General features: G+C 42.7%; 1 protein-coding gene across 1 annotated transcript in view; it reads left to right on the top strand.

Moving 5' to 3' along the window:
* LOC116972209 overlaps positions 1-24,061 on the top strand; it is a 172,145-nt gene that overhangs the window by 32,929 nt on the left and 115,155 nt on the right. The window contains exons 6-9 of the mRNA XM_033019644.1: positions 6,942-7,041; positions 10,620-10,663; positions 15,411-15,488; positions 22,590-22,786. Of these exons, the coding sequence (XP_032875535.1) occupies positions 6,942-7,041; positions 10,620-10,663; positions 15,411-15,488; positions 22,590-22,786 (419 nt within the window). The remainder of the gene's footprint in view (positions 1-6,941; positions 7,042-10,619; positions 10,664-15,410; positions 15,489-22,589; positions 22,787-24,061) is intronic.

Genomic DNA, 24,061 nt, shown 5'->3' with positions numbered 1-24,061 from the left:
GAAGTAAAGGAAGTAAGGAAAGTGCGCAAGAGTCGTGAAGGTGCAGGAGAATGTTGAGAAAAGAAAGACCCTTAGAAAAGAAGTTAGAGAAGGAAGTAAAGAAAGAAAGTAGACCCTAGAAAAGAAGGAAAAAGAAAGGAGAAACAATCGCTCTATTATAACATTAAACTCCGCAGAAAGGGGACTACCAACCAAGTCTGTTTTTGTTGTTTTTTTTACCCCCCGTTGCCAGATCCTGGTACCATTTATTTATTTATTTATTTATTTGTTTTTTAGATTACTATTGCACCTTATACTTGTAATAGTTCCAAAAACGTAGACCACGTCTTTTGGAAGTGGTCTGCTTTGCCTGCTAAGAGGAATCTCATCTCTTCCAGATGTAGTGTTTCAAACATATTTGATATCCACATTTTTATTGTTGGTGTAGGCGCATTTTTCCAGAATTTAAGTATGAGCTTTTTTCCCATTATTAGCCCGTAATTGAGTAAATTCTTCTGAAACACGTTTAGTTCAGGGTTACCTTCCGATATTCCAAAAATGATCCATTCTGATTTTGGTACCAGTTTTATTTTAATTAATTTTGTAAAGATGTCAAATATTTCATTCCAGAATTTTTGGATTTTTGTACAAAAAACAAAAGAATGCGCTATGGTAGCTTCTTGACACAGACATTTATCACAGATGGGTGAGACATTAGGGAAGAGTTTATTTATTTTAGTTTTTGAATAATATAGTCTATGTAATGTTTTGAATTGGATGAGAGTATGTCGTACGTTGATCGAACATTTATGCACCTGTAGTAAGTGATTATCCCAGCTCTCTTTTGAAATTTTTATAATCCTAATGGATGGACCCAAAAGCTTTGTAGAGTTTAGAATGGGCAATTTAAAGTTATTGGTATTGCATTTCTCTTGATATTATTGTAGGGGGAAACTCTTGTCCATCTTGTCTTGATATGGACAAATCCATGCTTTGATTTGGGGAGCAACTCTTCAGCCAAGTCAGGTTATAGAGTCATGAAGTGATACAGTGTGGAAACAGGCACTTCGGCACAACTTGCCCACACAGGCCAACATGTCTCAGCTACACTAGTCCCACTTGTCCTATCCATGTACCTGTCCAACCGTTTCTTAAACGATAGGATAGTCTCAGCCTCATCTACCTCCTCTGACAGCTTGTTCCATACACCCACCAACCTTTGTGTGAAAAAGGTTACCCCTCAGATTCCTATTAAATCTTTTCCCCTTCACCTTGAACCTATGTGATGTGGTCCCCAATTCCCCTCTGGACAAGAGACTCTGTATTTACCCAATCTATTCCTCCCATGATTTTGTACACCTCTATAAGATCACCCCTCATCCTCCTGCGCCCCAAGGAGTAGAGACCCAGCGTACTCAACCGCTCCCTGTAGCTCACATCATCTAGTCCTGGCAACATCCTCGTAAATCTTTTCTGAACCCTTTCAAGCTTGACAATATCTTTCTTATAACAGTACTGAACACAATATTCTAAATGTGGTCTCACCAACGTCTAAACCAACAGTTGGTGATTGTTTTTCCTGTGAAAGTCAGCATGAACCCCTCAGGATTTGTTTCCTTCCTTCAAGATGGTTATAATTATAGCCCCTCTGGTCCCCTGGAAAAACCTTTGCCATCCAGATGTAGACCATAATGGTCTCGACTCATGACTGAACCCCTTCATCACCAAGGTTATGAACCTCAGCAAAGGTACAGTCTGCTCCCGAGGCCTTGTTTATTCATTGTCATTTCAACCTCATGTGGATATAACAGCCCTCTGTGGGTTGACGTTAATGGTATTCAGGTCAAGGACAGGGTGAGGTGTCTTAAGTGTTATTGCCTCATTCTGTGATAACTTAACTTCCATTCTTGGCTTTCATTAGTGCGGACCTTGGATATTTGAGCTGCAGTGGCTTTAACAGCATTGAACACATACGTTCTTGCTGTAAAAGAGTTCCTGAGTTTCCATGAACTACATTCATTTTCTGCTGTAACTCGGTCTCCGGAAAATATTCTCTTCCCTTGAAATTTTGTGGAGTTGCCAATCTAAGAATTCCTTGCATTTGTAGTTAATTGACTCCTCAATCTCCTTATCAATGGTTCTATGTTACATTTAGGTGCAAGGTCATGGGGCACCTATTAATGCCAGGGAGAGAGCTGTATAGATGGCAGACTAGCGTGCTTCCTGACAGCAAGAAGATAGCAATCTTCTTCCATTTTGCCTGTCATTTCATATTCTTGAGCTGTGACAGCAGAGCAGTGTATAGCTGTGTCATTGTTGCGACTGTCCACAAGATTCTCCATGCCAAGCCTTGAAGTTTATACGGAAGAGTGAATTTTTCGTAATTTCTTTTAATGTGGCATAACTGGTGCACAACAGCTACAAAACACGTTCAATAGAGTGAGGATTTGATTCAGTACCAAGGAGACAGCAAGAGGTCTGGAAGATTAAGGTCTGCTGAATGACATTAATGCTTAAGCATTGGACACATTTGTAAGTGTTACTCGGCACAAATGCATTAATTACTGCAACTTGTGCACAGAGGCACAAATGCACACAAAAACACTCAAACTCACAGTCACAAGCATGCAAATGCTTACACGGATACATGTTTACTAAGAGTAAACCTAGCAATTATAGACCTGTTAGTTTGACTTCAGTGGTGGGCAAATTAATGGAAAAGATACTTAGAGATAATGTATATAAGCATCTGGATAAACAGGGTCTGATTAGGAACAGTCAACATGGATTTGTGCCTGGAAGGTCATGTTTGACTAATCTTCTTGAATTTTTTGAAGAGGTTACTAGGGAAATTGACTAGGGTAAAGCAGTGGATGTTGTCTATATGGACTTTAGTAAGGCCTTTGACAAGGTTCCTCATGGAAGGTTGGTTAAGAAGGTTAAACTGTTGGGTATAAATGCAGGAATAGCAAGATGGATTCAGCAGTGGCTGAATGGGAGAAGCCAGAGGGTAATGGTGGATGGCTGTTTGTCGGGTTGGAGGCAGGTGACTAGTGGGGTGCCTCAGGGATCTGTGTTGGGTCCTTTGTTGTTTGTCATGTACATCAATGATCTGGATGAAGGGGTGGTAAATTGGATTAGTAAGTATGCAGATGATACCAAGATAAGGGGTGTTGTGGATAATGAAGAGGATTTCCAAAGTCTACAGCGTGATTTAGGCCATTTGGAAAAATGGGCTGAAAGATGGCAGATGGAGTTTAATGCTGATAAATGTGAGGTGTTACACCTTGGCAGGACAAATCAAAATAGGACGTACATGATAAATGGTAGGGAATTGAAGAATACAGTTGAACAGAGGGATCTGGGAATAACCGTGCATAGTTCCTTGAAGGTGGAATCTCATATAGATAGGGTGGTAAAGAAAGCTTTTGGTATGCTAGCCTTTATAAATCAGAGCATTGAGTATAGAAGCTGGGATGTAATGTTAAAATTGTACAAGGCATTGGTGAGACCAAATCTGGAGTATGGTGTACAGTTTTGGTCGCCCAATTATAGGAAGGATGTCAACAAAATAGAGAGAGTACAGAGGAGATTTACTAGAATGTTGCCTGGGTTTCAACAACTACGTTACAGAGATAGGTTGAATAAGTTAGGTCTTTATTCTCTGGAGCGCAGAAGGTTAAGGGGGGACTTGATAGAGGTCTTTAAAATGATGAGAGGGATAGACAGAGTTGATGTGATCAAGCTTTTCCCTTTGAGAATAGGGAAGATTCAAACAAGAGGACATGACTTCAGAATTAAGGGACAGAAGTTTAGGGGTAACATGAGGGGGAACTTCTTTACTCAGAGAGTGGTAGCGGTGTGGAATGAGCTTCCAGTGGAAGTGGTGGCGGCAGGTTCGTTGGTATCATTTAAGAATAAATTGGATAGGCATATGGATGAGAAGGGAATGGAGGGTTATGGTATGAGTGCAGGCAGGTGGGACTAAGGGAAAAAAATTGTTCGGTGCGGACTTGTAGGGCCGAGATGGCCTGTTTCCGTGCTGTAATTGTTATATGGTTATATGGTTATACTAACACATGTGAGTTCAGCCATAGGTATCCCTGCCCATTATCTCTTCTTTGCTTCCCTTTGGTTCCACAAACCATTGCACTATCATGAACTTGTACAGCACAGAAACATGTCCTTGCTGAATATCATCAGACACATTTCGAAACAGTGGGAAGGCTTTCTGGCATGTGGGAATATTCATCCATACTATTACTAAAACTCTCATCTCGACCACTTCCGGTTTGCATTTTCTTTTAATTTACGCAAAAACGCTAACGTATATCACTCCAATTTTTCACCACCTTATTCACCGTTCTCCTCAGCTCCAAGCGCACCAAGTTTTGTTCCGATCGGTGAAATATTAGTAAATTTATGAAGGTTTAAAAAATCGTGAGATCAGCAGATTGGTCTTCTCACCTGTCAGTCACCATGAAGGTAAGGCCCTTTCCGGCACCCGCGGAGAATAAAGCCCCGGAGGCGAGGCTTAGTCCATGAGCAGCGTGAGCCGGGAGTTGTTAAGTTGAACCGGAAGCCTCTGAGTGAAGTTGGAGTGGGACCGGGAACTACTGCGTGAGGCCAAAAGCTGAAGGTGATCAGAGTGCGAGCTGCACCTGCTGTGACCACCCCCCCCCCCCCCCCTTCCCACACCCCCCCCTTCCCCCTCCCCTCCACACCCCCCTTCCCCACACCCCCCCTTCCATGCTGAAAATACTCCGCAGGGCAGATTGCATCAGAGTAGAGCGAAACAAATGTTTCAGGCTGATGATCTTACATCAAAAGGGTTGTTGATTATTATTAGAGAGGCAGATGTTTATGTCATCTGGAAGGGCTGTTTTGTCTCCTGGATGGATGTGAGGGGAGGTTAAGGGATGTGTTACACCTCCTACAGTTGCAAGGGAAGGTGCCAGGGCTTGGGGTAGGATGGGTGGGGGAGGATGAGTAGACCAGGGAGTCTTGAGGAGAATGGTCCCTTCAGAAAGCAGAAAGGGGGGAAGAGAAGATGTAACTGGTGGTGCAATCGTTGGAGCTGGCAGAAATAGCAGAGGATGATATATCGGATAGTGAGGCTGGAGGGAACCATGCAGGGACCATGCAGGTGGAATCATGTTGGAGCTGGCTGAAACAGCGGAGGATGATATATCGGATGGTGTATACTAGAGGGGTAAAAGGTGAGGACCAGAGGACATCCATTGCTGTTCTGTCTAGGGATGGGGGAGGTGAGGAGGGGGTTAGAGCAGACTCATGGCAAATGGATGAATATGTTCGAGGGCTTCACCAACTACGGCAGAAGGGAAGCTACACTTTCAAAAGGAGGACAATTTCAAAGCTCTAGAGCAGAAGGCCTCATCTTGAGAATAGAATGGCAGTGGAACGGAGTAAGTGGGATTGCATCCTCACGAAAGGCATTGTGGGAGGAGGTAGATTTGAGGGAGTTAGTGGGTTTTCAGAAGGTGTCAATGGATACTCTGTCCTTAGCGATGGAGACAGAGTGATTCAGGAAAGGAAGTGTCAGAAATAATTCAGGTGAATTTTGCGGTACGGCGAAACTTGCAGGAAGCAGCAACAATGTAGTTGTAGATATAATTTAAACTTTAGTGATACAGTGCGGAAACAGGCCCCTCGGCCCACCGAGTTCGCACTAACCAGCGATCACCCCGTACACTCTGGCTGATAAAGAATTCGAGGACTGGCGTGGGGAGTGTGCTGCTGGATGATTCTTGGATGAAAGGTCACAGGCAACAGAAAGACAGGCATAGCTAGGAGCTGTGCATGTGCCCTTGTTTACCACTTTAATCTGTAGAAAGTGAAAGAAATTAAAATAGAAGTTGTTGAGGGGTTTCGTTAGTTAACCCAGTGGCATCAACAGTGAATTTTCTAGTTTCAGATAATCCATATCCCCAGTGCACTCCTTTCAAACAAACTTTTCCCCTTCTCCTTAAACCTACGTTCTCGATTCACGTCTTTACTGGCAATCTTTGCTGTTAATGCTCAGGCCTGGTGCCAGGTTCAGTTTAGCAATACAGCGAGGAAACAGGCCCTTCGGACCACCGAATCCGCACCGACCAGCGATCCCCGCACACTTGCGCTATCCCACACACACATGGGACAATTTTTACATTTATACCAGGCAAATTAACCTGCAAACCCGTACGTCTTTGGAGTGTGGGAGGAAACCGAAGATCTGGGAGAAAACCCACGCAGGTCACGGGGGGAACGTACAAACTGCGTACAGACAACACCCGCAGTCTGGATCGAACCCGGGTCTGCAAGCGCTGTTAGGCAGCAACTCTACTGCTGCACCGCCGGTCTCAGCTTGAAACATCAATGTACAGAGATGCTTCCTGACCCACCATGTTCTTCCAACATTCTGTTTCTGTTTGAAGACGTTTTTGTTTGAAGGGTGGATATAGTCTTACATATAATTATTTTTAATAATAACCCTGTTGCACATGTTTATGGACTTCCGGTACAATTTGCAGAGTCTGTTTGACCATGTTTTTTTGCTTACATTTTAGCTGAAACAGCAAAACCATAATGACTCCACTTCAAGCACGTTTTAGAAACTTGGGAATGGTTGTAAAAATGTTAGAATAAAACTTTAATGCCTTTAAACTCATTCATCCCTATTAAACAGTACTTGGAATAATGAATAATTAACATAGTAAAGTTGAGCAGGGGAACAGGCCTTTTGGCCTGCAAATGATCCATACCCCTTCATTCCCTGCACATCCATTATTTATTCAATTTAGGTCATAAAGTCATGTGGTCATAAGTGACAGGAGCAGAAATAGACCATTCGGCCCATGAAGTCTATTCCACCATTCAATCATGGCTGATCTATTTCTTCCTCTTAACCCCATTCTCCTGCCTTCTCCCCATAACCCCTGGCACCTGTCTTTCTCTTTGTATAGAGCCCGACCGATCAGCAGAGCTCTGGATCTTGGTGCTGATGTAGTGGTGACTGGAAGATGCGTTGACAGTGCTATCGTTCTGGGACCTCTAATTCATTCTGTAAGAAAATCTTTACGTAACTATCATCCAAGCTTTTTTGAGAGAGCAAAATTGTGCATTTTCCAAATGGAATTGTTAACGGTACATTGAAGAAAGTATGTGTAAATAGGAAAATTGCATGCATACATTAACTATGTTTTCCCACAGATGTAAAATGTGTACACTTTTAAAGTGCAGACTTAAAACTTGTCAATTTTACATTACTGAAGGCTATTCCCAACATAAACACTGTGCCTTAAACATGCCACTAAAGTAAATGAGGGGCTCGAAAAGTAATTGTGTGCAGCACCTTTCACGATGTCATATTGTCCCAAATCACTTTACAACCTACAAAGTGTATATGAAGTGGAACTACTGTCACACTGCAACAAATGTGACAGCTAATTTGCACACAGCCAGTTGAAACATATATCAGATCATAAGGGACAGGAGCAGAATTAGACCATTCAGCCCATCAACTCTATTCCGCCATTCAATCATGGCTGATCTATTTTTCCCTCCCAACCCCATTCTTCCTCCATAACCCCAGACACCCGTACTAATCAAGAATCTATCTATCTCTGCCTTAAAAATATCCATTGACTTGGTCTCCACAGCCTTCTGTGGCAATGAATTCCACAGATTCACCACTCTCTGACTAAAAAAAATCCTCCTCATCTCCTTCCTAAGGAACGTCCTTGAATTCTGAGGTTGTGCCCTCTAGTCCTAAACTCTCCCACTAGTGGAAACATCCTCTCCACATCCATTCTATCCAAGCCTTTCACCATTCGGTAAGTTTCAATGAGGTCCCCACATATATGTAAATGATCTTGCCAGTGCTGTATTATTACACCTAATTGAACACCTTAGTGAAGTTGTGCCTGTGGAGGCATAGCTCTTTCGAGTTAAAGATTTGCTCAACAAGGCTATAATTTTTGCACACATAATTACATGCCTCTTCCCCAGGAAGTCTAACTTTGCCTTTGTTACTTTGGTCACCTATCATTAAACTCCTACTCAAAGAATTGCTCCCACGGTAAGGCCGGTGAGGCACCGTGAAAAATACATTAATCATGTATTAATTTTTTAAGTAAGCTTGAAATTATAGAATGAAGTGACTAAGAAGATTTGGAAAGTTTCTAAAGGGCCTGTTCCACTTTCACGAGTGGCTCACAAATTCTCCCAAGTTTTCTCCTTTTCAAACTCGGAGAATGTCCGTAGCGAGTCCGTAGGAGTCCGTAGATATATCGTAGCGGCTCGTTATGCCAGCCATAGGTACTCGGGGCATCAGGTAAGTCGGGACGTTTTTTCCAGCTTGACAAAAAAGTCCACGAGTAAAAAGATAGTCGGGAGGAGGAGTTCGTAGATCACAAAAATCTTGATTTTTCTTTTAAGGTCCTTTCAACTCAGCACAGGACTCGTGACAGGCCCTTAAGTCTGCCCAGGAAATGTCAAAGCCTACTGCAGCGTTTTGTATTATTAAATGAGGTGTCCTTTAAATGTCATTCCAATGGAACCCACTATACGTGGGGAAATTGCTTTAACAGTGACTAACAAATGACTAACAAAGTAATTTGGGCAACCTGTAACCTCCAATTTGTGTGGGCAAAACTGGAACTGGATGCAAGGTTATTGAATCTAAATGTGTGTCTGATGGGCTTAAACAATTTTAGATGCATTACCATGGATCCTGGCAGGAAATGCACTGTCAAATTTAACAATCGATGTTTCACAATCCAGAAGTGATTGTATTTACAATCAAGTCAAGTCAAGAGAGTTTATTGTCATGTGTCCCAGATAGGATAATTAAATTCTTGCTTGCTGCAGCACAACAGGACATTGTAAGCAAAAATACAGAACAGTTCAGTTCAACATACACATACATAAGCAGATAAAGTGCAATAGGCTGTTACAGTTCAGAGTCTGTTTGTTGCCGATCTTAATAGCCTGATGGCTGTGGGGAAGAAGCTATTTCCTGAACCTGGATGTAACAGATTTCAGGCTCCTGTACCTTCTGCCTGATGGTAGCGGGGAGATGAGTGCATGGCCAGAATGGTGTGGGTCCTTGATGATGTTGGCTGCCTTTTTGAGGCAATCAACTCCAAATAATACAATTTTTTCATCATGTAGCGGATAAACAAAGTCTCAGCAATGCTATCTTATTTCTTGGTATTTGTTTTTGGGGAATTTTAGTAATGGGTGTTCTCCTTGAACAACGATTGATCAGTCAATCTCCTCCACTTGGAATTTGTATTTCAGATTTTCACCACTTAATTTGAATCTGACAATTGGAAAATAACCTACCTCTCCGTCATAAAGTTATGCAGCACAGAAACAGTTCCGTCAGCCAAGCTCATCCATGCTAACCAAGATGCCCCATCTAAGCTAGTCCCATTTGGGGCATAGCCCTCTAAAGCATTCCTATTCATGTACCTGTCCAAGTGTCTTTTATGTGCCTCAACTATCTCCTCTGCCAACTCATTCCATACACCCACCATAGTTGTCCCTCAGGTTCCTATTAAAACTTTCCTTCTCACCATAAACCTACCGCCCTATAGTCCTTGATTCCCCTACTCTGGGTAAAAGTCGCTGTGCGTTCGCCCTATCATTTCCCCTCATGATTTTGTGCATCTCTATATGATGTAATAAATATTGTATTGTATTATATGTCATTTGAACCTCAGTGAGGCTCAAACGAAACTCCTTTTCCACAGCCATACAAATAAAGACAGTTTCCTACAGACATACACACAATTCAATTTACACAAACATCCATCACAGTGAACCTCCTCCTCACTGTGATGGAAGGCAAAGTCTTTTCTCTCCCCTGTTCTCCATTTTTCCCCCCGATGTTGAAGCCCCAGGCGGGCGATGGTAAGTCCCACGGCCATTTTAGGCTGCGCCGGGCAATGTACGGCCCTGCTCCCGGTCTAAAAGTCACGAAGTTGGAGCCCCCGGCGGGCGCTGGACTGTCCCACGGCCATTAAGCTGCGCCGGGCGATGTACAGCCCTGCTCCGGGTCGTTCCAACCCCGCGACATGGGCTGGAGAAGTTGCATTGCGGGAGCTCTGGAAAGCGGTCTCCACCCGGCCCCACGAGCTCCCGCTGTCACAGTCCACAGAAGCTGCGTTGCTGGAGCCTCTGAGCTCCAGAGTCGGGCCGCAGCAGCGAGCCACCACCGCTCCCCACGCTCCGAGGCCGGCCAGCCCCACAGTGGGTAGTCCACAGCTCCGCAGGACCAATCTCCCTGTAGCTCAGGCCTCCGAGCCCTGGCAACATCCTTGGCTGGTGTGTGCACTGAAATGTCATACTTGGCCCTTAAATGCATAACAAGAATGGAAAGGTTTTGTTATGAAGTGTTGGCATAAGTTGGTGAGCAAGTTGTGCCTATCTTCAGAAGCAGAATTTTGTGAAAAAGTTAGATATTATTCAAGGCTAGATGCAACTTATCATCTGGTAAATTATGTATGAATATTAAATGTTGATGTAAAAAGTTGCATGTCAAATATGTTTTCTTTCATCTTTGCTAGCTTGTTGCTCTTCATTTTGTTTCCATTTTTTTAGTTTTCTTAACATCCTAATTTAGTGTTTTATTGCAGTTTGGCTGGAAACAAAATGAGTTTGACCTGTTGGCTGCAGGAAGGTAAAACTTTTCTTTGTCTTTTATATAATGATTTCATGCTTCTGTGTCATTTCCTTCTGACATATTACCATTCACCTTCCTTTACCAAAGCTTTTTGCTTGAGAGATTATTTATTTTCATAATTAATTGCAATTTATTCACTGATTTGAATGTAATTTACACGAGACCTTTTATTGTATTACGATTTCTGTGAATGGATTAGAGATGTTTTAAAGAATATATAGAATCATACATGGAGACTTACAGTGTTGAAACAGGCCCTTCCACCCAACTTGCCGACACGGCCAACATGTCCCATCTACACTAGTCCCACCTCCTGCATCCTTCCAAACCTGTCCTATCCATATACCTGTCTAAAGGTTATTTAAATGTTGCGATAGTACCTCCCTCAACTACCTCCTCCAGCAGCTCGTTTCATACACCCACCACCCTTTGCGTGAAAAGGTTACCCCTCAGGTTCCTATTAAATCTTTATCCCCCTCACCTTAAACCCATGTTCTCTGGTTTTCGACTCCCCTACTCTGGGCAAGAGACTCTGTGCTTCTACCCAATCTATTCCTCTCATGATTTTGTACAACTCTATGAGATCACCCCTCATCCTCCTGCGCTCCAAGGAATAGAGTCCTAGTCTGCTAAATCTTTACCTATAGCCCAGGCCCTCGACTCCTGGAAACAACCTTGTAAATCTTCTCTGCACCCTTTCCAATTTGACATTTCCTGTAACACGGTGCCCAAAACTGAACACAATACTCTAAATGCGGTCTCACCGACGTCTTACACAACTGCAACATGACCTCCCAACTTCTATACCCAATGCTCTGACTGATGAAGGCCAATGTACCAAAAGCCTTTTTGACCACCTTATGATGCCACTTTCAACAAACTTAATATACTTAATACAAATATATTAGCACGTTTTTCTAATCATAAACCCCGATTGAAGCATAAGAAACTTAAAATGTTTGCACAATCTTATGATATGTAGGTGTTCATTCCGATACGATACAATATTACTTTATTTATCCCAGGAGGGAAATTGGTCTGCCAACAGTTATAAAACACAAGTGTCATAAGATAAATGGTTTATCAAAAAATAATATATATAATCATTTAAACAGTTTTAATTTTTATATAATCAATATTTTATAATTTATATATATAATCATGTAAAAAAAATCAATACATGTGTACCTTGAAGCGATCATTATTAATCTCTTAATTAAACAGATAACACTTTGACAGAAGTTAAAACATTCTTAACACTTACTTCAATGCTTCTTCCCATACCTTTGTGTGTTATAACCTTTTAAAGTTATTATTAATATGTGAGACATCTGAACCAAGTAAATGGTTTTGACTTGAACATGTTGAAGTCACTATTTAACCCATCTCTACCGCCATCTATCTACCTGGTTCCCTCACCTAGCCCCTCCTTGTCCCATCAATGGGTAGGCAATGATTGAGGGTGACATTTCTAAAAATCAAATAATCAGGAATTCCATCCTCAAGTTATTATGTAAAACTTGCTGCCATTTCTGCAATGGCCAGTAATGCAAGGTGATTTTTTTTTTTACAAAATATACAACTAAGGGAGTGGATGAGAAAGTGGGATGACATAGAAATAGTGTGAACAGGTAATCAATAGTCAGCGTGGACTCACAGGTAGTGGCATCACAGGTAGATAAGTGGGCCGAATAACCTCCTTCCACGTTGTGAATTGCTAGGCAATATATTACAGTGTGGTTGGGATTATAATCTGGGTACAAAAACAGCATTTTAGGTCATCATGATGATTCAATAGGAGTGTGGGATTCCTTCTATCATCTCCTCATGCAACTTCAAGACTCTCATGATCACAATCTTTACTCTCTGTTTATGCATCTAAATACATGCATTTAGGTGGACAAGGGCTGATTAGGGATAGTCAGTATGGGTTTGTACATGGGAGGTCATGCCTCATGAATCTGATTGAGTTTTTCGAGGATGGGACAAAAAAGGATGATTAAGGCAGAGCTGTAGTTGTTGTACACATTGAATTCAGTAAGGCATTTGACAAGGCTGCTGCCCATGGAATCTTTCACACACAGAGTTGTGAGTGTGTGGAATTCCCTGCCTCAGAGGGCGGTGGAGGCTGGTTCTCTGGATGCTTTCAAGAGAGAGTTAGATAGAGTTCTTAGGGGTAGCGGAATTAAGGGATATGGAGAGAAGGCAGGAACAGGGTACTGATTGTGGATAATCAGCCATGATCACATTGAATGGCGGTGCTGGCTTGAAGGGCCGAATGGCCTACTCCTGCCCCTATTGTCTATTGAATTCAAGGAAAGATAATTGAAGGGATAGGAAATTGTCTTCGAGGAAGGAAGCAGAGGGTAATCGTGGAAGGTTGCTTTTCGGACTGGAGGCCTGTGACCAGTGGTCTGTGTCAGGGTTTAGTGCTGGGCCCTGTTACTGTTATCCATGCCAATGATTTGGATGAGAACATACACGGCAAAATTAGCAAGTTTGCAGATGACACAAAAGTGGGTGGTATTGTAAATAGTGAAGATGGTTATCAAAAGTTGCAGCAGGGTCTTGATTGGCTGGGCAGGTGGGCTGAGGAATGGTTGATGGAATTTAATACAGAGAAATGTGAGGCATTGCATTTTCGGAGCAGGAACATGGGCAGGACCTACACAGTGAACGGTAGTGCTCTGGAGAGTGTTGTAGAGCAGAGGGATGGAGGAGTATACGTACATTGTTTGTCGAAAGTGGCGTCACAGGAAGATTGGGTCAAAAAGGCGTTTGGCACATTGCCCGTCATCAGTCGCACATTGCCCTTCATCACTTAGTTGCAGTTGTATAAGACGTTGGTGAGGTCACCTTTAGAGCATCGTGTTCAGTTCAGAGTGCAGAGTAGATTTACGAGGATGTTGCTTGGACTCGAGGGCCTGAGCTTTAGGGAGAGGTCAAGCAGGCCAGGTCTCTATTCTTTGGAGTGCAGGAGAATGAGGTGTGATCTTGTGTACAAAATCATGAGAGGAGTAGATCGGGCAGACGTACTGAGCCTCTTGCCCACAGTAAGGGAATGGAGAACCAGAGGACATGGGTTTAAGGCGAGGGGGGGGGGGGGGGGAGATTTAGTAGGAGCCTGAGGTCCAAGGTCAAAGGTCAAAAACTTTATTTGCCATTTGTGCTTACACACATAGGAACTCTTGTGCGGCTATTCAGAGAGTCAAGTTAAGTTAAAAATTAAAATTAAAAAATTTAAAAAAAAATTTTAAAAATTAAAAAGACACACAGAAGACACATAGAGCATTGTAACTTGCACAACCCCTATATCAGGACATCAGTTCATTTTGTTGTGTTTTGGCCAAGAGTCTCACTGTTGCAGGGAAACCTGTTGAGGGGTAACCTTTTCACACAAAGGGTGGAGGGTGTATGGAACGTGCTGCCAGAGCAGGTAGTTGAGGCAGGTACTTTTGCAACGTTCAAGAAACATTCAGACAGGACATGGATAGGACTGGTTTGGAGGGATATGAGCCAAATCTAAGCAGGTGGGACGAGTGTAGATGGAGCATGTTGGGCGGAAGGGCCTGTTTCCACTCTCTATGACGGTGTAATTGTCCCACGGTCCTCCCAGCTTATTCCCAAGCACAAGCATTGTTCCCTCCGGACCTCTGTTGTACCACCACCACCAACCAATGTCTCCCAAATATAGACACAAAATGCAGGAGTAACTCAGCAGGACAGCCAGCATCTGTGGAGAGAAGGAATGGGTGACGTTTCGGGTCGAGACCCTTCTTCAGGCTGATTCCCGTTGAGTTACTCCAGTATATTGTGCCTATCTTCGGTTTAAACCAGCATCTGCAGTTCCTTCCTACACACAATGTCTCTCAAATATTGGGATTGTCCGCAAGGATGTCCTGCTGTTATCTCTTAGTTTTGGTTTTCCCTGTCATTGTGGCTGGATGGCAGCGGAGAATGTCCATGATTTCCTTCCCGTGAATTTAGCAGCACACCAGGTTCCGTGTTTGGTGTGTTTCCCCTCCCCTAAGGCCACCTTCCTTCATATACATAACTGTACATAATTGTCTGAAGAAGGGTCTCCACTCAAAAAGTCACCCATTCATTCTCTCCTGAGATGCTGCCTGACCCGCTGAGTTGCTCCAGCATTTTGTGTCCATCCACTCTACGTCTTATCTTATGTACGTAGGAAGGAACTGCAGATGCTGGTTTATACTAAAGATAGACACAAAATGCTGTAGTAACTCAGCGGGACAGGCAGCATCTCTGGAGAGAAGGACGAGGTGATGTTTCAGGTCGGGTCGGGTCTGGTCTGCAGAAGGGTTCCGACCCGAAACGTCACCTATTCTTTCTCTCCAGAGATGCTGCCTGAGCCACTGAGTTACTCCATCATGTTGTGTCTATCTACTATTCTTGTTGCTTCTCTATTGTCCACATCATTCTTAATGATTTCTTCTAATGAGATTCCCGGATTATGTCCCTTTTAAGTGGAATTTGTCATTGTGTCGCAAGAACAAGGATTACACATCAATATCACACCAGATCTTGAAGCTAATAGAGGGTGAAGGTTTTCCAATCTGGGTTTGAATTAACATAAATCCCAGAGGCAACAGGAAACGATCGCGCTCATTACTTTACTGATTTCACTGGATTATGTATTTTGCATGCATGTGTTTCTGACACATTTCTAAGCTTTCTGAATACATTTTATGAATTAAGAATGCATTTTCTATTTGCCATCTAGTCTTGCAGGTCATCTGATTGAGTGTGGCGCCCAATGTACCGGTGGAATATTTACAGACTGGCACAAAGTTCCTGACTGGTATTAAACCAACTTTTACAATTTTTCTTTTTTATTCCAAGAATATTTGTATGATATAAATAAATATTATGTTACAATGTGGTACTTTTAGACGTTGGGTCCCAGCTTCACACGGGAGGGCTAGTCCCCCAGCGCAATATTCCTCCTCTCCACCAATTACAATATTGCTGGCCAGTGGGGGGGGGGGGTTTCTGGAGCGCTAGTATGTGCGTTGTGGGTCAAAGCGACTGGTTTCCAGAGGGCTAGTATGGACATTGTGGGCTGAATGGATTCTTGGGCTGGCAGCTCAGTCACTCTGGCCGGGCAGCTCAGTCACTCAGTCTGTTGTGCACTGAAGGGACTGGTTTCCAGAGGGCTAGTATGGACATTGTGGACTGAATGGATTTTTGGACTTGCAGTTCACTAAGTCATGGGTGGTGGGCTGGCAGTTCACTAAGTCATGGGCGGTGGGCTGGCACTTCAGTCACTTACAGCTGGTGGGCTGGCATTTCACTTACTCATGGGTGGTGGGCTGGCAGCCCAGTCACTCACAGCTGGTGGTGGCAGTTCACTCAGTCACCCCTTTTCCCTTCTCCCCCCACTCTGCTCCATGCCATTCCCCTCCCCCACGCGCATTCAGTCCATCTCCCCTCAATCTCCCCCCATGCACTCTTAGTGGCTCTCCGACAGCGCAACCATTCCTGCCTATTAGGTTACTATTGTGATGAAGAGCACGCAGGCATGGCAAGTGGAAAAAGGATTTATTAAAGTTTAAAATGTGAATGACTTAAAATATAACAACAATTTAAATGTTAAAGATGAGATTTATTAAGTTATTTTGTGTTGTGTCTCTTGCTGTGTTCTGCTGCTCACTGCCTCTTGATATTAAAAAAAAGACAATTTTAATATAGAGAGATTAAGCGGTCAAATTTTAACAAAGAAAATCTGAGAATTTACCTCAAAAGTCATCATGGAGTGCAGGTCGCAAGTCCAACCTCACAGCACTCCAAGCCAATTTCACAGCATTTCAGGCAGAGTGCACACACACACACACACACAGCCAGACACACACACAAAGACACACTCACACAGAAATACACAGACACAAAGACACACACACATAGTCACAAACACATTCACACAGACACACACACACACACAGATACTCAGACACTCACGCAAACAGGCACACATACAGACACACAGACAGACACTCATACACAGAGACACAGGCAAACACTCACACACATACACTGACACTCACACATACACACACACTCATACACAGACACTCAGACACAGCAACTCATACATACGCACGCACAGACAGACGACGCGCACACACACTTTAGATGCAATGGAGATACTATCTGCAAGCATTTTAGAACCAATAGACATTTTTTTGCAAGCTTTAGAACCAATAGACATTTTTTTGCAAGCTTTAGAACCAAAAGAGACACTTTTTGCAAACATTGTAGAACCAAAAAAGACACATTCTGCAAGCATTGTAGAACCGAAAGAGACACTTTTTGCAAACATTTTAGAACCAATAGATACTTTTTGCAAACATTTTAGAACCATTAGACATTTTTTTGCAAGCTTTAGAACCAATAGACATTTTTTGCAAGCATTTTAGAACCAATAGACTTTTTTTGCAAGCATTTTAGAAGCAAGACTTTTTTTGCAAGCATTTTAGAACCAATAGACTTTTTTTGCATTTTAGAACCAATAGACTTTTTTTGCAAGCATTTTAGAACCAATAGACTTTTTTTGCAAGCATTTTAGAACCAATAGACATTTTTTTTGCAAGCTTTAGAACCAATAGACATTTTTTGCAAGCATTTTAGAACCACATTTTGCAAGCATTGTAGAACCGAAAGAGACACTTTTTGTAAACATTTTAGAACCAATAGAAACTTTTTGCAAGCATTTCAGAACCACTAAGGGCACTCACATTTGAGTAGACATGTGTTCAGTGTTATTCACAGCTCAGAGAAACGTGACCCTCTGCCTATCTCCATCTTGAAGAGACTGTGAGGCACACCACTCCCACCTTTGCAAGCATTTTAGAACCAATAGAGACACTTTTTGCAAGCATTTTAGAACCAATAGACATTTTTTTGTAAGCTTTAGAACCAATAGACACTTACATTTGAGTAGACATGTGTTCAGTGTTATTCATAGCTCATTCTGCAAGCATTGTAGAACCAAAAGAGACACGTTTTGCAAACATTTTAGAACCAATAGACACTTTTGCAAACATTTTAGAACCATTAGACACTTTTTTGCAAGCATTTAGAACCAATAGACATTTTTTGCAAGCTTTAGAACCAATAAACATTTTTTGGCAATCATTTTAGAACCAATAGACTTTTTTTGCAAGCATTTTAGAACCAATAGACTTTTTTTGCAAGCATTTTAGAACCACATTCTGCAAGCATTGCAGAACCAAAAGAGACACTTTTTGCAAACATTTTAGAACCAATAGACACTTTTTGCAAACAATTTTAGAACCAATAGACACTTTTTGCAAGCATTTTAGAACCACTAAGGGCACTCACATTTGAGTAGACATGTGTTCAGTGTTATTCACAGCTCAGAGAAACGTGACCCTCTGCCTTACTCCATCTTGAGGAGACTGTGAGGCACACCACTTCCGGGTTTTATAGTCCCTCCCCCTCCCACTTTTGCAAGCATTTTAGAACCAATAGAGACACTTTTTGCAAGCATTTTAGAACCAATAGACATTTTTTTGCAAGCTTTAGAACCAATAGACATTTTTTGCAAGCTTTAGAACCAATAGAGACACTTTATGCAAGCTTTAGAACCAATAGACTTTTTTTGCAAGCTTTAGAACCAATAGACATTTTTTTGCAAGCTTTAGAACCAATAGACATTTTTTTTGCAAGCTTTAGAACCAATAGACATTTTTTGCAAGCTTTAGAACCAATAGACATTTTTTGCAAGCTTTAGGACCAATAAAGACACTTTTTTGCAAGCTTTAGAACAATTAGAGACACTTTTTTGCAAGCTTTAGAACCAATAGTCATTTTTTTGCAAGCTTTAGAACCAATAGTCATTTTCTTGCAAGCTTTAGAACCAATAGTCATTTTTTTGCAAGCTTTAGAACCAATAGTCATTTTTTTGCAAGCTTTAGAACCAATAGTCATTTTTTTTGCAAGCTTTAGAACCAATAGTCATTTTTTTGCAAGCTTTAGAACCAATAGTCATTTTTTTGCAAGCTTTAGAACCAATAGAGATACTTTTTGCAAGCTTTAGAACCAATAGACATTTTTTGCAAGCTTTAGAACCAATAGACATTTTTTGCAAGCTTTAGAACCAATAGAGACACTTTTTGCAAGCTTTAGAACCAATAGACATTTTTTGCAAGCTTTAGAACCAATAGACATTTTTTGCAAGCTTTAGAACCAATAGACATTTTTTGCAAGCTTTAGAACCAATAGACATTTTTTTGCAAGCTTTAGAACCAATAGACATTTTTTTGCAAGCTTTAGAACCAATAGACATTTTTTTGCAAGCTTTAGAACCAATAGACATGTTTTTGCAAGCAGTTTAGAACCAAAAAAGACACATTCTGCAAGCATTGTAGAACCAAAAGAGACACTTTTTGCAAACATTTTAGAACCAATAGACACTTTTTGCAAACATTTTAGAACCAATAGACACATTCTGCAAGCATTTTAGAACCACTAAGGACACTTACATTTGAGTAGACATGTGTTCAGTGTTATTCACAGCTCAGAGAAACGTGACCCTCTGCCTTCCTCCATCTTGAAGAGTGAGTGAGGCACACCACTTCCTGGTTTTATAGTCCCTCACCCCTGCCGCCAGCGGGGGCAGCAGAGAAATGTGAATTTTGTAAAAACATTAATATCTCTGTAATTTTTCATCTACGGGAAAAATCCTCGGCACACATGCGGCGGAGGGGGGCTCTGAGCAAGGTGGCCAAAAATGACGGCCGTAGGTGCCGTCGTTCTCTCGGAAATCGCAGCACAGATGGCCAAAACCGATCAAGAACAGACTTTTAGTAATATAGATAGATAGATAGTTGCAGTACTGTTCACCTGCCTTTTAAATGTTTTTTAGCCTCATAGAAAATAGATGCAGGAGGAGTCCATTTGGCCCTTCGAGCCAGCACCACCATTCATTGTGATCATGGCTGATCATTCACAATCAGTAACCTGTGCCTGCCTTCTCCTCATATCCCTAGATTCCATTAGCCCCTAGAGCTCTCATAGTGTCATACAGCATGGAAACAGGCCCTTCGGTCCAACTTGCCCAAGCCGACCAACACGCCCCATCTACACCAGTCCCACCTGCCTGCGTTTGGCCTGTATCCTTCTAAACCTATCCTATCTATGTACCTGAACAAATGTTTTTTAAAAGTGGTGATAGTACCTACTTCAACTACCTCAACTACCTCCTCTGGCAGCTCGTACAGTTTATATACCACCCATTATGTAAAAAAGTTGCCCCTCAGGTTTCTATTAAATCTTCCTCCCCTCACCTTAAACCTATATCCTCTGGTTCTTGATTCCCTTACTCTGGGTAAAAGTGTGCATTTAGCCTATCCAGCCCTATCATGATTTTATACTCTATAAGATAATCTCCTAATTCTCCTGCGTTCCAAGGAATAAAGTTCTAGCCTGCTCAACCTCTCCCTACAGCTCAGACCCTCGAATCCTGGCAACATCCTTATAAGTGTTCTCTGCATCCTTTCCAGCTTGACAACATCTTTCCTATAACAGGATGACCAAATCCTCCAATTGTGGCCTCACCAATGTCAATGTCAATGTCAATGTCAATGTAACATAACCTCCCAACTTCTATACTCGATACTTTAATATAGACCAATGTGCCAAAAGCCTTCTTGACCACCCTATCTACCTGTGATGCCACTTTCAAGGAACTATGTACCTGCACTCCTAGATGCCTCTGCTCTACTACACTTCCCAGAGCCCTGCCATTCACTGTGCAGGTCCTGGCCGGTTTGATTTTCCAAAATGCAACACCTGGCATTTCTCCATATTAAACTCCATTAACCTCAGCCCAGCTGCCCAAACGACCAATATCCTATCAGATTGTTATTGTATCTGCATACACTCGCCACCCTCTACGTGAAAAATCTGCCGCACTATTTCCTATTAAATCTTTCCCCTCTCACTTTGAACCTATGGACTCTCGTTCTTGATTGTCCTAGCCTGGGAAAAATATTATGTGCATTCACACCATCTATTCCCCTCATAATTTTATATACACCTTTATGATCAGCCCTCAGCCTTTTGCACCCCAAGGATTAAAGTCCTAGCATGCCTAACCGCTTCCTATGTTTAAGAAAGAACTGCAGATGCTGGAAAATCGAAGGTAGACAAAAATGCTGGAGAAACTCAGCGGGTGAGTGCATCCATGGAGCGAAGGAATAGGTGACGTTTCGGGTCGAGACCCATCTTCAGACTGATGTGGAGATGGGTGTGGGGGGGGGGCGGGAAGAAGAACGGAAGAGGCGGAGACAGTAGGCTGTGGGAGAGCTGGGAAGGGGAGGGGACGGAAGGAGAAAGCAAGGACTACCTGAAATTCGAGAAGTCAATGTTCGTACCATTGGGGTGTAAACTGCCCAAGCGAAATATGAGGTGCTGCTCCTCCAATTTGCAGTGGGATTCACTCTGGCCTGGAGGAGGCCCAAGACAGAAAGGTCGGATTCAGAATGGGAGGGGGAGTTAAAGTGCTGATCCACCGGGAGATCAGGTTGGTTAATGCTAACTGAGCGAAGGTGTTGGGCGAAGCAATCACCAAGCCTGTGCTTGATCTCACCCATGTAGAGCTGTTGACACCTAGAACAGCGGATGCAATAGATGGGGTTGGAGGAGGTGCAGGTGAACCTCTGCCTCACCTGGAAAGACTGCTTGGGTCCTTGGATGGAGTTGAGGGGGGAGGTAAAGCGACAAGTGTAGCATTTCCTGCGGTTGCAAGGGAAAGTACCAGGCGAGGGAGTGGTTTTGGTGGGAAGGGACGAATTGACCAGGGAGTTACGGAGAGAGCGCTCTCTGGGGAAAGCCGAACGGGGAGGAGATGGAAAGGTGCGGCCAGTGGTGGGATCACGTTGGAGGTGGCGAAAATGTCGTAGGATTATCTGTTGTATGTGACGGCTGGTGGGGCGGAAGGTGAGGACAAGGGGGCCTTTGTCCTTGTTACGAGTAGGGGGATGGGGAGTGAGAGCGGAGCAATGGGATATAGAGGAGACCCTGGTGAGTGCCTCATCTATAGTCGAACAGGGGAACCCCCGTTCCCTAAAAAATGAGGACATCTCCGATGCCCTGATTTGGAACACCTCATCCTGGGTGCAGATGCGGCGTAGACGGAAGAATTGGGAGCCCAACACCTCCGCTCAGTTCGCATTAACTAACCTGAGCTCCCGGTGCACTACAACTCTCCCTTCCATTCCGAATCCGACCTTTGTGTCCTTGAGTTTTGACAATATCCTTGTAAATCTTCTCTACGCTTGTTCCAACTTAATGGCATCCTTCCTATTACAGGGTGATTAAAACCAAACATAATACTCCAAATGTGACCGTGCTAACATGATGTCCCAACTTCTATACTCAATTATTGATACAAAATGCTGGAGCGTCTTCAGACTGAAGTATGTCTCCCATTCCTTCGCTCCAGAGATGCTGCCTGTCACACTGAGTTACTCTAGCAATTTGTGTCTATCTTCGGTTTAAAAACCAGCATCTGCAGTTCCTTCCTACACATCTTTCCTGTAATGGGGCAACCAAAAATGCCCCTAATACTCCAAATGCAGCCTACCCAAAGTAATACAGAGAAAAACACAAACAAAATTATGGAGCACCATCAGAGTAGGATCAAAGTTAAAGTTTGGTGGATATTAAGGATTATTATTTACACTGCTTGGATCTGATCCGTTCTAATTAAAACAAAAAATATTTTTACATCTCAAACTCATACTGGATAATCAGTTTATTGATTTCTAATCTAAATTGTATAGTTATTAATTTATTGTATTGTCATTGTATTTGTTTCAGATATTTGTGCCCCGTAATTCAAATGTACACTGATTACATCTGTCTTATCTATTTCCAGGGATAACATTGGTTTTCCAGTGGTTGAATGTTCCTCTGATGGAAGTTTCATCCTTTCAAAACCACCTAAAACTGGTGGCCTGGTGTCATTTGGTACCGTTACTGAGCAACTTGTATATGAGATTGGCGACCCCCGTAACTACCAATTGCCTGATGTTGTCTGCAACTTCTCTCAAGTTACTGTGTCTGAAATTTCAGGTCTGTTCCTTTTATTATCTCTTTCAAATGCACAAAGCATAAATAGACAGTATTGAAATCGATAAACATTCACTTAACATTCCAGGTTATGTTGACAAAAGACTACGATATCAGTTGGACTGAGGAATAGTTAATGAAGTTTAAATCAGATAAGTGCAAGGTGTTAAGGGCCTGTCCCACGTGGTAATTTTTTCGGGCGACTGCCGGCGTCATTGACTGACGTATCAGGGTCGCCGAAAGATTTTGAACATTTCAAAATCCACTGGCGACAAAAAAAATGTTGCGACACTTGAGGAAACGGTGCGCGTCAATACGTCATCACGCCGTGACAAACCGCCTCACGCTACGACTTTTTCGGTGACCTGATACGTCAGCCAATGATGCCGGCAGTCGCCGAAAAAAATCACCAAGTGGGACAGGCCCTTTACATTTTGGGAAGTCAAACTAGGCCGGGACCTTCACAGTGAATGGCAGAGCTCTAGCAATGCAGGCACACAGTTCCTTGAAAGTGGCATCACTGGTAGATAGGGGTGGTGAAGAAGGCTTTCGGCACTTTGGCCTTCATCAGTCAGAGTGTAGAAGTTGGGATGTTATGTTACATTTGTACAATATTTCGGTGAGGCCATATTTGGAGTATTCTGTTCAATTTTGATCACCCTGTTATAGGAAAGATGTTGTTCAGCTGGAGAATGTGCAGAGAAGATTCACAAGGATGTTGCCAGGACTTGAGGGCCAGAGCTTTCAGGAGAGGTCAATTCCTTGGACGGCAAGAGGGGTGGGTAATGTTATGGAGATGTATAAGATCACAAGAGGAATATATAGGGTAAATGCATGGTCTTTTACCCAGAGTAGGGAATCAAAATCCATAGGTTTAAGGTGAGAAGGGAAATATTTAATAGGAACCTAAGGGGCAATGTTTTCACACAGTGGGTGTTAGGTATATGGAACTAGCTGCCAGAGGAAATAGTTGAAGCAGGTACTATCACACCATTTATAAGACATTTGGACAGGATGTGGGCCAAATGCAGGCAGGTGGGACTAGTGTAGATGGGACATGTGGTCTGCATGGGCAGGTTCAGCTAAAGGGCCTGTTTCCGTGCTGTATGTCTCTGTGAGTGATAGTTGATAGAAACATAGAAAATAGGTGCAGGAGTAGGCCATTCGCCCCTTCGAGCCTGCACCGCCATTCAATATGAACATGGCTGATCATCCAAATCAATATCCCATACCTGCCTTCTCTCCATACCCCCTGATCCCTTTAGCCACAAGGGCCAC

Source organism: Amblyraja radiata, chromosome 1 (genome assembly GCF_010909765.2).
Source record: "Amblyraja radiata isolate CabotCenter1 chromosome 1, sAmbRad1.1.pri, whole genome shotgun sequence".
Classification (NCBI taxonomy): domain Eukaryota; kingdom Metazoa; phylum Chordata; class Chondrichthyes; order Rajiformes; family Rajidae; genus Amblyraja; species Amblyraja radiata.
Note: the sequence above shows the minus strand (reverse complement) of the source record. Positions and strands in the feature narration are given on the sequence as shown.